Source organism: Monodelphis domestica, chromosome 5 (assembly GCF_027887165.1).
Source record: "Monodelphis domestica isolate mMonDom1 chromosome 5, mMonDom1.pri, whole genome shotgun sequence".
In the NCBI taxonomy this organism is placed as follows: domain Eukaryota; kingdom Metazoa; phylum Chordata; class Mammalia; order Didelphimorphia; family Didelphidae; genus Monodelphis; species Monodelphis domestica.
This window is the reverse complement of record NC_077231.1, coordinates 38,293,716-38,308,384: the sequence shown is the minus strand read 5'-3', so window position 1 is coordinate 38,308,384 and position 14,669 is coordinate 38,293,716. Positions and strand designations below refer to the sequence as shown.

Genomic DNA, 14,669 nt, shown 5'->3' with positions numbered 1-14,669 from the left:
TTTTTAAATGGAGGAAATATTTTCCAAAGCCAAGAGGGATGGAACTAGTTATAAATTAAAGCGAGGTGGGAGTTTCTCAGTCAGCTGAGTACATTTGTTCAATGGAGGATAAAAAGGCATGGGCTTCAGTCCTTACTCAGCCATTAACCAATGGTATGAATTTGGGAAAAGACGTTCTCCATGGGCTTCTCGACTGTACCCCTGCATGTATCATTCCCATTTCCCTAACCCCTCTGAAGTGATTTTATTTATGTATCGCTGTCAAGCTTGGTGACACAAAATAATGCATGAGAGAGGAGAGAAGGGATGTAGTTAGTTACATCTCCAAGGAGAAAAAGAACACAAAGAATACTCAGAAGATAACAAGCAATGGAGTATCTAAAAGCTCCCCATTGGAACGACTACTTTCCCATCAAAAAACAGTATACAAAGAGCAAAAAAGAAACCAGTCACCTTTTTTTTTGGACCAGACCTGTGATTTCAGGGAATTCTCAATAAGGAAACTCATCAATCAATACACATTGGCATCTGTTCTGTACTTTATACATAGTCTTAAGGGAACTGGGGTACTCCGTGAAAGGGCTTCTAGTAACACAAAACCAGTATGTGTAGAAGTCTCTGAACCCAGTTTGCTTCTCTTCAGTATGTCACTCCGTCTTTCTCCTCAGTTACTTCAACAGATTCCTTCCCATTTTGCATATGGTTTCCTCCCATCCCTGCCCTTTCCTCTCCCACCCAACATAGTTTTTTGTTTTAGTCAAATATTCCTCAGATTACGGCTTCTCAGAAGGATGAATGACAACTTGATTCAAAGTTTAGGAATGTGGAAATGGAAAGTCCTGTTGACCCAAACCACACTTTTCTAGGTCTGTAGTTCTTTTCTATACAGTATCTCCCCACTAGCAACACATACACAGACACAGCCTGAAATGACCAAAATGTCGATACAAAGCACAACTTAAGTAATAATTCTAAACATTTAGTAGAGTGTTCTATACAGAGACTATGAACTTGACTCTGGAAGAAAGCAACCTAGCTTCCACGCATTCCTCCTGGAATCAGACACCAAAAGGTCTAAAGGAAAGGGATGATGGAGGTCTGCAGAGAGAACTCTTTTCTCTACACTGGAGAGCAACTAAATTAATTCTGCTGGACCACAGGGAAAACAGGGACAGCTTGGTTCTTAGAACGGGAAACAAAGGAACGTTTCCCCCCCAATTGCAAGGCAATGCTAATGTCATTCAGTTAAGTGATTACTAACTTGCACTATTTAAGCCGTGTTATATTTTCTTCTTTGGATTGTGGACAGTATTATCTCGACTGTTATTTCCCTGAATATCTCCAAAGACCAATTAAAAAGTTTCGAAAGGGTTTTCAGTAATCAAACATCTCTGCAGGGAGATCACACACACTATTTAAATACATTTAATTTTCCTAAAGAAATTCAGCTGTGTGACTGGCTCCAGCTATGTCTCCTAAACAAGAGAACATGGAGACTTTCCTTTTAGAAGGTGCAATGTCAAAAGCTGAGTAAGCAATACACACAGTTTCTGCAAACAAAAAAGCATGGGATTTTTTTTGTTGTTGTTTGGCTTAGAGGGGAGGTGGCAAGGGTGTTATTGCTGTGATATGTTGCTTCAAAATCTATGCACCAAACATGAGCTGTTTGTATCCATTTCCCCGTGATAGAACAGGAGAGCCAGGTCTGCAGGGCAAACCTCATGTAGAATAGCTGCGTGATGGCCCAAGCTCTTCCTCAGTTATTCCACAAGTAACAGGTATTCCTTCAAAGATGCTGGCAGTGGCAGGCCCTTGACTGCATCTGGCAGATACTGGAGTCCCAGGCTATGTCGAACAGCGTATCGAGACAATGTCTTTAGGGTTCCTGGGGCTGAGCACAGCAAAGTCAGTTTTTCACACAGTTGCTGGTCTCTGGCTACCTCCCCAGGCATCGTGCCATTTTTCCGTAATTCGAAGTGTCCAACAGCTCTGTGGAGGAGTTCAAAGCAAGAATCCTCTTTTTCTGTTCCAAGTCCCCTAACCAGCAAAGCCACTAACCGAGAGATAGGTGTCTGGCCCTTTAAGTTGGTGACCCTGACCTCTGCACCATAGTCAAGGAGGATGCTAACACTCTCCAGGTTTCCCTTCATGGCAGCCCAGCTAAGTGGCGTGTCGTTGTTGTAATCCAGGGCATTGACGGAGGCACCGCTCTCCAGGAGGGCCCTTACGCATTCAGCATTATTCTTAAAGGCTGCCCAGTGAAGTGGGGTATCTCTGTTGCCATCCAGCGCATTAGGATTCGCACCATATTCCAAAAGGACTTCTACACAAGCTTCATCTTTCTCAGCTGCATAATGGAGAGCTGTCCGGTTGTAGCCATCTAGAGCATTTACCTGTAAAAGAAATATGGACAGATTTATGGGTACAGATTTTCAGGCAGATCCAAATTATTTATCCATCCACCATCTCAGTAATCTATTATGCTGCATAAAGAAGTCTATAAGCCATTTCAAAGGAGATGAGAGATATGGGGGAGGAAAATTGCTTTGTATATTCACATAAAGGCATGGGAAGGCAAAGGAAGCCCATAGAAAAAGGTATTGATTACTTAGCACTACCAATATTAAGTGAGTATGTGTTTCATGTCCATAAGAAGAGTCTCAAGTTCCCTGGAAATGAGTTTGGGAAGTTGGGTGTGAAGGGAAGTGTTTCCACAGTACCCTCATAAAGCTGTTAGAAGAGAGGCTGGTTGATATTTCTTTAGTAAGAAGAAATAGTTAGGATTCCAGGGACTGAAAAAAAAAAGAAACATTCCTTAGTCCTAAACACTTAACGATCCAGTAGCTGGCATAGTAGAATTAAAGCTGCCAAAGGGAGAAAAAATAGAGGCTCCCCATTAAAAAAGGACAAAAGACTTAAAGAACTGAAGCACCAAGACAGTTGTTAATTACAGAAAAATGAGCTCAAAACATGGACCCTCATCTATTCTGACTTGTCCAGGGCTCTGCCATTGTTTTTCCTTTTGACTATGCTACTACTAATTTGCTCTTTCACAATAGGGTGAGACAAAAAGGAGGATGCATCTTTTACTACTTAGCAGTGATGGGTAACTGAATTGGTGAAGATGAATTTAAAGAGGGTAGAAAATTTGGATTACCTTTTTTATCCTAGTTCTTTCTGAGCTCTGTTGTTAAGAACAATCAGGAGATGGCTCTGAAACATACAGTATTACTAATTTGGACAAAACTCTACATTCTATACTCATAGATTGCACTCCTAACCCACAAGTCATTCAGCTCCCTTAAAATAACCTGCTACTGGCTCTGAATTTGCACTGGCCATGACAGATGGAAAATAAGCTTGAGACTAATACTCAAAATAGCACAGAGGTGGAGATGACAGCATAGAAGGCAAAATCCCCAGGAAGGGGTTGCCCAAGAGATGTACATCTATGTTGTCATTTGATGTTGGAAGGCTAAGTCTGACAGATCCAACCCTAGGCAGGACAATGTAAGATTGGGTGCTGAGGGCTATCCTTTTACCTATAGCTCTGATTTATTCCACAGGCAAAAAAAAAAGTTTTAAACTTATTGAAAAAAGAATGATAGACTGGGAACAAAAAAGGCAAAGAGAATTTTCCTCTTTAACACCACCAACAGCTCAAATTAATAAGGGGGAAAGTCTTGGAATGGGTTGTTAATAAAAAATTACTGGAGGGAGCAGCTGGGTAGCTCAATGGATTGAGAGTCAGGCCTAGAGATGGGAGGTCCTGGGTTCAAACCTGGCCTCGGACACTTCCCAGCTGTGTAACCCAGGGCAAGTCACTTAACCTCCATTGCCTAGCATTTACCACTCTTCTGCCTTGGAACAAATGCATAATATTGATTCTAAGGTGGAAGATGAGGGTTTTTTAAAAAATGACTGGAAAGTAGAAAACTGGGGAAAAATTTTTTTATAGATATCCTCTCTGGTAGAGATCTCACATCTAAAATATATAGAGAACTTTTTTAAATTTAAAAGAATGAGAGTTGTCCCCAATCAATAAATGGGCAAAAGATATAAACAGATAGTTTATGGATAAAGATATCTAGGTATGTGAAAAATTCTGTAAATTACTACTGATTAGAGAAATGCAAACCAAAATAATTTTGAGATACCATCTTATGCCATCAGACTGATTAAAATGACAAAAGGGCAAAATGGCAAATGCTGGAAGAGATTGTGGAGAAAGGGGGACACATACACTGTTAATGGACCTGTGAACTGATTCAACCATTTTGGAGTGCAAAATGGAATTATTCCCAGAGAGGCATAAAACTGTATATTGCTAGGTCTGTTTCCCAAGAAGAACTGGAAAAAAGGAAAAGAATTTCTATGTTCCAAAATATTTTCAGCAGCTCTCTGTGATGGCAAAGAACTGGAAATTAAGGGGAAGTCCATCAATTAGTGAATGGCTAAACAAATTGCAGTATATGATAGTGATGGAATGCTACTATACCATAAGAAATGATACCCAGGCTTATTTTTAAAATATTTGGAAAAAACTACATCGGATAATGAACCACAAATGAGTAGAACCAAGAGAACATTATGCATAGCTACAGATTTAATACTTGAAGAATAGCTTTTAAATGTCAGGACTGAAAAATGGAAACATGAAGCACAATTTATTTCTACACATCTGTTTGCTGGTTGATGCCAGGAAGGGAAGGGAGGGGGCTGAGATATTTGTAAATAAATTATATTAGCAAAAAAATTACCTCAGCTCCTTTTTCCAAGAGTAACTCCACACAGTCAGCATCTGATACCATGCAGGCACAGTGCAGTGGCTTCAGTGTGCCATGGGTACAATTTACATCAGCTCCCTGTAGGCAAAAAAAGAGAGAACTTTCATTAGTTTTGCATAAGCAGCCCTAATCAGAGGAGGGATAATCTGCTATTTTGAGGAAAGTCAGAATGGTAATCCATCCCCCTATGCTGTCATGCTCTGAAAATGCAAGTCAGATGGGCAGGAAAGAGACTCAGGACTGGGCACCAGAAAGATGCTTTTACCAGACAAGCCATGCAATACAATCAATCTAACTTCTTCATCTGGAAACTAAAGAAATATAATGCTACAGCTGGAGAAGCAAGGCCAACTTTTTGAATCATGCTAATGCCTTTATTAAGAAGCTTAACTCTCAGACCACCTTGAGGACACTATCAAGGGTTTAATCCTATTATTTGTACCAAGAGTGGAGCCCTTGCTAGATTAAGCAGAATTTGTTATGTTGAAGAAAGCTGAACTATTGAGACACTTTTCTATCCCACTATGCGCCTAGGCAGTAGGACAATAAGGCTAACAGCCTGGGGACCAGGAAACCAGGTCACTCACAGCTCTCCTGCCTTTTCAATGCTGTTTTAGAGATAGCTACACCTGACAAGAGTAGGATGATACCTCACTTCCACTTTTTGTTTACAAAAATCCTGTATCATCACTGCTACTTCAAGAGACAGTACCAATCTGGAATTTTAAAGTGTAGCAGTACTGCTCCTGATCAAAATCTGAAAAAAAGAAAAATAAGCCACAATCCAAATTAAGATGATTCAACAGAAGAGCACAATGAGAACATGAGAGCTCTTTACTAAACTGGAACTAACTGCACACTTCTCTTTGCAGAGCCATGTTCACAAGGATGCTGAAGTCCCATGTATTACTACCATGGCAATGGGCTGGTTACATTCTGTAACAATCAAGAAATTGTACCTACAACACTTGCCCCACAAAAATTTATAGCCAGGTGCCAGACATTTTTTAAAATGTGAGATTTATGATCATCACTTCATAAGTATAATGTCATACTGTTTTTCTTTTTAAGAATTAGAATATCACCCAGAAGATATGAGCAGTTGAATGGTACATAACACAAAAATAATCACTCTTTGATCCAGTATTATTGAGAATATAACCTGAAAGTGTCATAAAGAACATAAAAAGGAACTGTCTGAAGATTTTCATAGTCACATTACAAATGAATACAAAAACCTACCAAAAACTTGAATCAACCTAAATGTCCAACAATTGAGGAATTATTAAATAAACTGTAGTATATTAATGCCAATAACATACTATAATGCACAAATATGAGGAATACAAAGAAATGTGCAAAGGCCCAAATGAAGTAAAACAAAATGATAATAATAATAATAATAAAGAACTAGAAACACAGCATAAATATTAGTTAAAACCATGTAAGAGGAAAGGAGAATGAGAATAGAAAAGGAATCTTGATGGAGACTTAAAATGACTGAAAATTTATAATTTTTTTAGGATGGCATTTTATTTTTTAAACCATTACCTTCTACCTTAGAATCAATACTATGTTCTAAGGCAGAAGAGTGGTAAGGGCTAGGCAATGGGGGTTAGTGACTTGCCCCGGGTCACATAGCTGGGAAGTGTGAGGTCAGATTTGAACCTAGAACCTCCCATCTCTAGCCTGGCACTCAATCCACAGAGCTACCCCCTATAATTTTTTTATATGCTGAAATTACACTGTTAAAGAGCTCCCCAAATACAGGATTTTGTCCCATCTGTTTAGTGGATTTTTGCTATTTTAATTCAATCATGTTTGACTCCATGGACTTTGGGGTTTTCATGGCAAAGACACTATAGTGGTTTTCTATTTCCTTCTCCAGTGTCCCCATTTTACAGATGAGCAATTAGGGCCAGATTTTAACTTAGATCTTCCTGATTCCAGATTTAGCACTCTATTTTATTTATGTTCAATATTAACTCTTTTTTTTTGTTTGTTTTAAACACTTACCTTCTGTCTTGGAGTCAATACTATGTATTGGTTCCAAGGCAGAAGAATGGTAAGGGCTAGGCAATTGGGTCAAGTGACTTGTCCAGGGTCACACAGCTGGGAAGTGTCTGAGGCCAGATCTGAACCTAGGACCTCCTGTTTCTAGACCTGGCTCTCAACCCACTGAGCTACCCAGCTGCCCCTTCCCCCCCCCCCCCATATTAACTCTTTAATAAAACACCTGATTTTTTTTAAAAAGGCCTAGGTATAAATCACTTAAAGGAAATTCTAAAGGAGTTCTAATTATTCTATCCCAGGTATGGAGAGATCAGTGTGATAACTGAGAATCATTTATATAGAATAACTAGTCTTTCTAGCTCCCCTCTCCATGATATCTTAATTATATATTTTATTTATAAATTTATAAAGATAAGACCACTAGTCATCTAGAACTCAATACATTTCATGACAAAAAGACTTCTACAGAGTGATGGAAGGAAGAAGGGAAGGAAAACTGAACCAAAGAACAAATATGATCAACAGGTTATTATTATCTCTTGAGAGGTAATGGAAATTCTGTGTAGCTGATGCTTCAGGTTTGTAACATAGTCCCTTGGGAACTGTCCCATTTAACCCCAGGGTGGTTTCTCACAGAAGCAGCAGAACACTCACCCCTCTGATCAGGTCCTCTACGTTATCATGGGGAAAGGAACGTATGGCAGCAATTGTTCGAATTAAGCGCTCTGAAAGAGAGTATTTGCTCTGAATGCTCTGCATAATATACCACATACTGGAACTCATCAAGGGCTCAGGATATGTTCACATGCTCCAAACTGCATAAAACAAAAAAAATCTTTTAAAAATACCAATCACCTTTCACCATATCTGTGTTAGTATCCAACACAATTTTATATACCATATGTCTCAACAATTCTCATAAACCTGGATGGAGGTCAAGTTAAATTTGTTTTAAATCATAATGAAACAATCAGATTATTAGTCATTAAGTAAGCAAGGGGACCCTGGACCTAGTTATCCTATGCTGCTGTCCATTCTCCCATCCAGTGCCCAGTGCTTTTCAAATGTAGAGACCCCATGGGCAGGCCACTGGTTTAAAATAGATATGAAGATGGAAGTTATATTTTATCCTGACAGCAAAAGGGAGCCATTGATGGTTTTTGAGCAGGATTCTAAAAACAAGGCCAACTTGTTTTTAGAATTCAGTGGTTTGTTTGTTTTTGTTTACAGCATATTGGTTGGAGTATATATGGGATAGTGAAGGGTTGGTTTTCCTTTGGGGGGGGGGTAGTGGTACCTGGCTCTATGATTTTACACATATGGGAACTCCTGATTACAATCTCTTCTACCACAAAGATCAACAACTCATCTGCTAACTTAAGGTTGGCTGGCATCCTGAGGCTAAATAACTTGCCCATAGTCATCAAGCTAGGATGTCTCTATTTCATTGAAATAACTGGTCAGTGCAGTTAATTATTACTGAGGTTGAAAGTCTGAAATAAGTAGCATATTTGGGATTATGTTTATGACATATTGTATATTATAAAAATAATCTATTTATTCATCTTTCTCAGTAGTTTGTTTTAAAATATTATAAAATTCAGACATTCCACTGAGTGGAGACATTCTTCCCTATGTTTCCTCTGGGAAATAAGTTTATCCTATATTATTATTGTTATTTTAAAAGCCCATTACCCTCTCTCTTAGAATCAATACTATGTATTCAGTCTAAAGCAGAAGAGCGGTAAGGGCTAGGCAATAGAGGTTAACTTGCCCTGGGACACACAGCTGGGAAGTGTCTGAGATCTCAATGCACTGAGCCACCTAGCTACCCCCACTGTATCCTGTACTATTAGGCTTTTATTTACTATACATATTTTAGAATTCTTTTCTAGTTTTATTTTGTTTTCTCAACTAGCATTTAAAAAACTTCAAAAAGTCTTTGCCGCCCTGGCATTTAGGCAGAAATAGTAGCAAGCAGAGTCCCTCCCCTGTGCCTCGGCCTCTGCCCCAGCCTCGCTGTGTGTCGGTGTCTCTGCGGGCTGAAGCCCCAGGATCCCGCAAGCAAGACCCCAGAGCGAGGTGACTCTGAGGTCCGCGTGGTTCTTCATTGCACTCTGCGGATCCAGGCAAGCCCCCGACAGCCCCCGACCGCCCCCGGGTTTTCCACAGGCAGGAGATAAAGAGAACCAGTCTCGAGGCTCTTTTCTAAACTGGAAGCGACGTTTCCAGGGGAGACGCCGACGGCTCTGCGGAGTCCGCCGCCTCCCCAAGGCCGGGTCCGGCGTTAGTCACCCAGTTGGGGGTCACAGTTCCCCCTCTCCCCCCGCCATCGGGGCAGCATCACCGGAAGCCAGATGCTTCGAGGAGACGCGACCGGCTCCTAACCCCCGGCGGGCGGTCCCCGGACCCAAGGCCTGTTGCTAGGCGGGGGGCAGAACGGAGGCTGCCCCGCGGGGCGCCTGACCCACGGCCTCCCTCCCGGGGTCTCCCGCAGGCATAGGAGGGGGACGCCTCAGTCTCCCCCTGCCAAAGCGCCGGGCCTCCGCGCCTGACCAGAGACAAGGTGAGTGGGGAGGACGGTGGCTGCCCGGAACCGGGAGCTAGGCCTTACCTAACCACCGAGTCGTAATGGGGACCGAAAGCGGCTCCCGAGCGTTGACCCGGAAGCAGAAGCTGTCAGATGCAGGCCGTTCCTCTTGGGACGATCAGAGGACGGAGGGGTGGCGACAGGCCTGCGCACATGCCTGTCACCGGGCGGCGGAGGGCGCCTGCGCACACTCTGCCCGCCCTTCCCCCCCGCGGGAGCCTAAGCTCCGCTTTCCTGCTCTCGCTAGTGACTCTGGCCGAGCTACCCCTGCTGGAGCCTTGGTTCTAGAACCCGGAGGGCGGGGCGGGGGCGGGGGGGGGATCGGGAGACCTCTGCTGCCTTCCCAGCCTCCACCCCCCCACCACATTTACATTCATAGTGACTGCTGTGAGTCCAGCCTCAGTTTCTTCATCAGTAAAATGGACGGCAATTCAGTACTCGCCCTGCCTCTCCCCGCCATGGTGCAGAGAGATTTTTTCCTAAACTGCAAAATGAAGTGTGAACGAGAGGCTTCCGAGACCATGCATTGGATGTCATGTTCCATTGGTACAAGAGACTATAGCTTATGATTACAACCCCCAGGAATACTGGGTGTTTGTTTATTTTTAAGCCTTTACCTTCCTTTCTAGAATCAATACCGTGTGTTGGTTTCAAGGCAAAAGAGAGGTAAGGGCTGGACAATGGGGATTAAGTGACTTGCCCAGGGTCACATAGCTGGGAAGTATCTGAGGTAAAATTTGAACCCAGGACCTCCCATCTCCAGGCCTGGCTCAATCCACCAAACTACCCAGCTGCCCACCACACGTTGACTTTCAATTGGCATTGAAAGTCACTTACTAGTAGCCATCTGGAGTGTGGGGAGAAAGAGTCGCTGTAGGTACATTGAGATTCTCTGTCTAGAGTTTCAGATATGGCTAGGGACAACCACTTCTTTTGTGGTAGCTGTCAGAAGCTAAGATTCCAACTGCTACTGATCCAGAACAGATGGGAAAGAGCCAAGCACTCAGACCATGATGCTGGAAAACAGGAAGGAATTAGAGTGGAGGAAAGCTAGTCTTGGAGAACAGGTGATTTAGATTGGGAACAGGGCTGAGAAGTTAGACTGAAACAACCAAGGCTAATGAGAGAGAAGGTTCTACTTTTCTGCATCCTCCCCCACCCCCCTCCCCCTTTCTTTTTATCTCACCTACCGAGTGAAGCCCATGGCAAAGCCCCACATATAGGGTTCCCAGATGCTTGATCCTTCTCTCTATATCTCTGCCTGTAGGGTGGTTGGTGCTTCTGAATTGTCTGTCTGCAACTTCTACACATTACTGCTAGTTCTGTCTTCTGGGGAGAAATAAAACAATTCTAATCCCTCTTCCACAGAATAGCCCACCAAAATTTAAAGACAACTATCATATCCCCTCTTAATATTTTCTACTCTGGACCAAGCATGCCCATTTCCTTCAATCAGTCATTGTATGGCATGATTTTGAGTCTTTTCAACATCTTAGTCTCTTCTTTGGGCAATAGCTCCCCCCTTGTCATAGTCCTTCCCAATCTTCCCTTCTAATTCCAGTTGCCAAATGGATATTCTTAAAGCACAGATCTGACCCTGTCAATTCTCTGCTCAAGATGCATCAATGATGTCTTTTAAAATCTAGGATAAAATGAAAACTCCTAAGCTTTAAAACCTTTCACATTCTGACTTGTCTACCATCTAGGTTGATTTTACATTCCTCCCCTTTACCTTCAAGTAAAACTGTTAGTGAACCTATGGCACATGTGCCAGAGCATGCTGAAAGGGCTGCTCTCTTCCCCTTTTCCATGAACACCTGAAGATCTTTCTCACATTACCCGCCCCTTTGCCCAGCAGTCCAATCGGAGTTCTTCTTCCCTCTCCTGTCTGGGATAAGGTAGGGGTGGGGGTGGAGGGCTGATATGTGACATGGGGGTTGCAGTTTGAGTACTCAGTCTCCAAAAGGTTCACCCTCACCATTAAAACATTACATAAATGTTGTCATAGTAATATTAGTTAAAGGAACATCTGCTTTTTTTTTTTAATATCTATGACTTATGTCTGTTTTTCAAGCTTCCAACCAATAAATATTTGACTAGTTTGGTGATTATTAGAAATGCCATTTATTCCTTAGAATATTATTATTCTATTATTAATCCATTATTCCTACAACATTTCCTATGTTGTAGTTTGGATTTGGGGGTGTTTGTTTGGATAATCCTATCTGTATCTTTTTCGCCCTCCTCATTGTGTAAGCTTGCTTAATTCATCGTCTAGGGACTTGGAAGAAGATGCTGCTGCCAAGGAGTTGCCCTCCACAATGCTCCATATTCCTAGACATAGCTCTCTTCAACATATTAAGAATGTACTCTTTGTCTTTCCACTTACATTATTAGATGAAAATTGGAAGAGTCTTCATCCTTTTACTTCAGGACATCTATCCTTGTAATAATAATTTCCTCTTGCCTTTCTGCAGCATTTCAAAATGTGTAGCATAAAGTGCTTTCACATTGATTATTTCATTAGATTTTTCCCAAATCCCTTTGAGACATGTAGCAAAGCAGATAATCTAAGCCATATTGATTAAACCATATAGAATATTGGCCACCATATTGATAATTAAATCCATTAAGAATCTTGAACTATCAGAGAAGGTCTTTAAGTAGGTCTATTTGCATGAGTTCATTACTTTTTTTAATCCCTGCCTTCCATTTTAGAATCAATATAATGTATTGGTTCTAAGACAGCAATGAGGATTAAGTGATTTGCCCAGGGTCACACAGCTAGGAAGAGTCTAAAATCAGATTTGAACTCAGGACCTCCCATCTCTAGGATTGGCTCTCAATCCACTGAGCCATCAAGCTGTCCCCCCATTATTACTTTTTTAATGCTATTTACAATATAGGTTGTTCCCAGCACAATTTCTATGGTTGCCCACTGATATAGTTACTTAGTAATTTTGATTTACCCAGAAGATAACTTAGGACAGACAGTATGATGGATTTTCTACATTTAGTCATAAATTCCCCTTTTGTGTTTCTCTAAAATCTTCCTTATTGTTCTCTGGTATTTCAAACCTAAATTTCTAGGGCTCTCAAATCGTCTCTCACTAGTGTTGATCTGCCTGGATATTCTCAGAGAACATGTTGAACATAAGCTAGACTTGGAATCAAAGGATCTGGACTTAGCTTTCTCCTACTTGTGTGACCCGGAGCAATTCACTTTACTTTCTCTGGTCCTCAGTAGAAAAATACTCTATGTACAATGTAGATCAGGTATGGGAGAGGTATTTATGTCCTCTACACAGAAGAAATACTCAAAACATAAGACTCACAAGCACACATTGACAAAGACATAAGACTTGACACATTTGCAATTCCTATTATACTTTTCTAAGAGATTTATGCTTGAAATATTAAAACATGAATCACTTTGCAAGACTGCTGAATGGCCATTTCACTTTCAATTGGGCTAAGATATTGTTCATATCTTTCGTCAAATCACAACATATCTTGAGCTCATTCTCCTGGTAGTGGTCATCATTTCTAAGAAGGGTATAATTACAGAATGCTTCTGCTGTGAGTAAGGCCTTACTGAGGAAAGTAGAATTTCCCAGCATAATCCCTCCCGTAAAGTACAGAGAGCTATGTTCAGTCACTTGTGATTATGGGGAAAAAAACACAAACAAACAGAAGTGACAGGCAGGAGCCAACAGGGTCTTGCTGCCATTTATGAGCAACTGCCCTAGGCAGGGTAATGGAGAGCTGGGCAGAAGAAGGCTCTTCCTTCCTTTTAGGAAGTCCATTGGAGACTCTGAGTCCCTATTGTGTTCAGCAGATGGGAAGAGAGAACACCAAAGGTCAGAAAGTCAGCCCTTTTAACATCTATTCAGAAGTTGACTCTTCTTGGCTCAGACTGCTTCGGCCGAACAGACAGAAGAAACCAATAAGAAGGTTCAATGGCTGAGAGGGAGACGCAGCAAAGCACTGTGGAGTGCTCAGGGCGTGTTGGAGCACAAAAGACAACACGGCCATCCAATGCAGCTGAGGAAGTCTCCAGGTGTGATGATTTTTCATGCCACTGGACCCAGGCTTCCAACGCCGAGAGAGTGGGACTGTCTCTGTGCATCGACTTTTCCACTTAAATCTCCACGCACAAGTGTCTTTGTGCACACTCATCTACATCACAGATGAAAGCACACAAAGACAATTGTCATCCTCGGATACCGAGAGACGACTACTACTACTACTAGAGAATAACCGGAGTGTCTATAAGGTGCTTTGTTGAAGGGTATGGGATTAGTCATGGCATGATGGGGAAATATTCTTCTCATATCAGAGAATCTCTCAAAAATCGCATTAGGTTGGAAATATGCAGGCAGTGCTAGAGTGAGAGAAGAGAGAATCTCTTCTTTAATTTAGCAAAACAATTTCCATTTTACTCCCTCTCCCCTGATCTGTCCCTTGGTCCCTGGTCTCCTGGTCCCCACTGCTCCAGATTCCAAATCCAGTCCCTCACAGAAACAAAACAAAACAAGCTTCTTTCAGTCTTTCAGAAGTAACCAAATGTGCTATCCAGATGGGTTATTTTACATCTATGAATTTTTAATAGAACCAATGAAATGTTTTATAATCAGGAGAAATGTGTTTCCAGGCAACTTTAGAGGCTATGAGCATAGAAGAAATTTGGTTCACAGTGCCTGAAGACTGCTTTGCAAATAAAGAACTTTAACTTATGCCTCTGAAGTGCCTCAAACTGTTCCCTGGCTCTATGTCACCTCCTCATTCTGTCCCTGCCTTAGAGGGGAAAAGACTCCATTCTCTTCATTACCTTTCTTCCTTTATCATAAACCTCTCCCTTTTTTTACCCTCTATTATATCTATATCCAAACTCTCACTTATAGAAGTTTCCCCTTTACCCAAATCTCCTTAGTCCTTTTCTTCAAAAATATGCTCAATGTTTCTCTCCTCAAAGAACTCCTCCAAAATTTATAATCTTCAACTTAAGTCTTTCTAGTTATGCCAAGAACTACTCCTATACTTCCAATTACTTAATTCTTGTGTAAGTATCTCCATTCATTTGGGAAGTAAGGGTCAAATTGGAGTATATCCAATGTATTAGACACAGGAATGGACCTACAAGGGTCATTCATTGAAGAGTGTATTGGGCTCCCCTGACAACTTCCAGGGCTCACCACTGAATGGTTTGGTGCTTCATGGGTGGTCTCTTGGTTTCTTCTTTCTCCTCCAGCCTGTTATAGGGGCAGAGTACTACAGTA

The 14,669-nt window shown here is 41.6% G+C and overlaps 1 protein-coding gene across 1 annotated transcript; it reads right to left on the bottom strand.

Moving 5' to 3' along the window:
• Positions 1-521: 521 nt before the first annotated feature.
• Positions 522-9,650, bottom strand: ASB8 (ankyrin repeat and SOCS box containing 8). The gene is made up of 4 exons (XM_056798372.1): positions 9,415-9,650; positions 7,455-7,615; positions 4,761-4,865; positions 522-2,393 (listed from the first exon to the last, which is right to left on the bottom strand). The coding sequence occupies exons 2-4, from the start codon at positions 7,581-7,583 to the stop codon at positions 1,761-1,763; spliced, it is 867 nt and encodes a 288-aa protein (XP_056654350.1). The 5' UTR covers positions 7,584-7,615; positions 9,415-9,650; the 3' UTR covers positions 522-1,760.
• Between the last annotated feature and the right edge of the window lie 5,019 nt (positions 9,651-14,669).

Coding starts and splice junctions, on each gene's coding strand:
- ASB8 (XM_056798372.1), bottom strand. CDS start 7,583: ATGAGTTCCAGTATGTGGTATATTATGCAGAGCATTCAGAGCAAATAC. Junction 4,866..7,454: donor TAGAGGACCTGATCAGAGGG/GTGAGTGTTCTG, acceptor TTTTGCCTACAG/GGAGCTGATGTAAATTGTAC. Junction 2,394..4,760: donor TCTTGGAAAAAGGAGCTGAG/GTAATTTTTTTG, acceptor TTTCTTTTACAG/GTAAATGCTCTAGATGGCTA.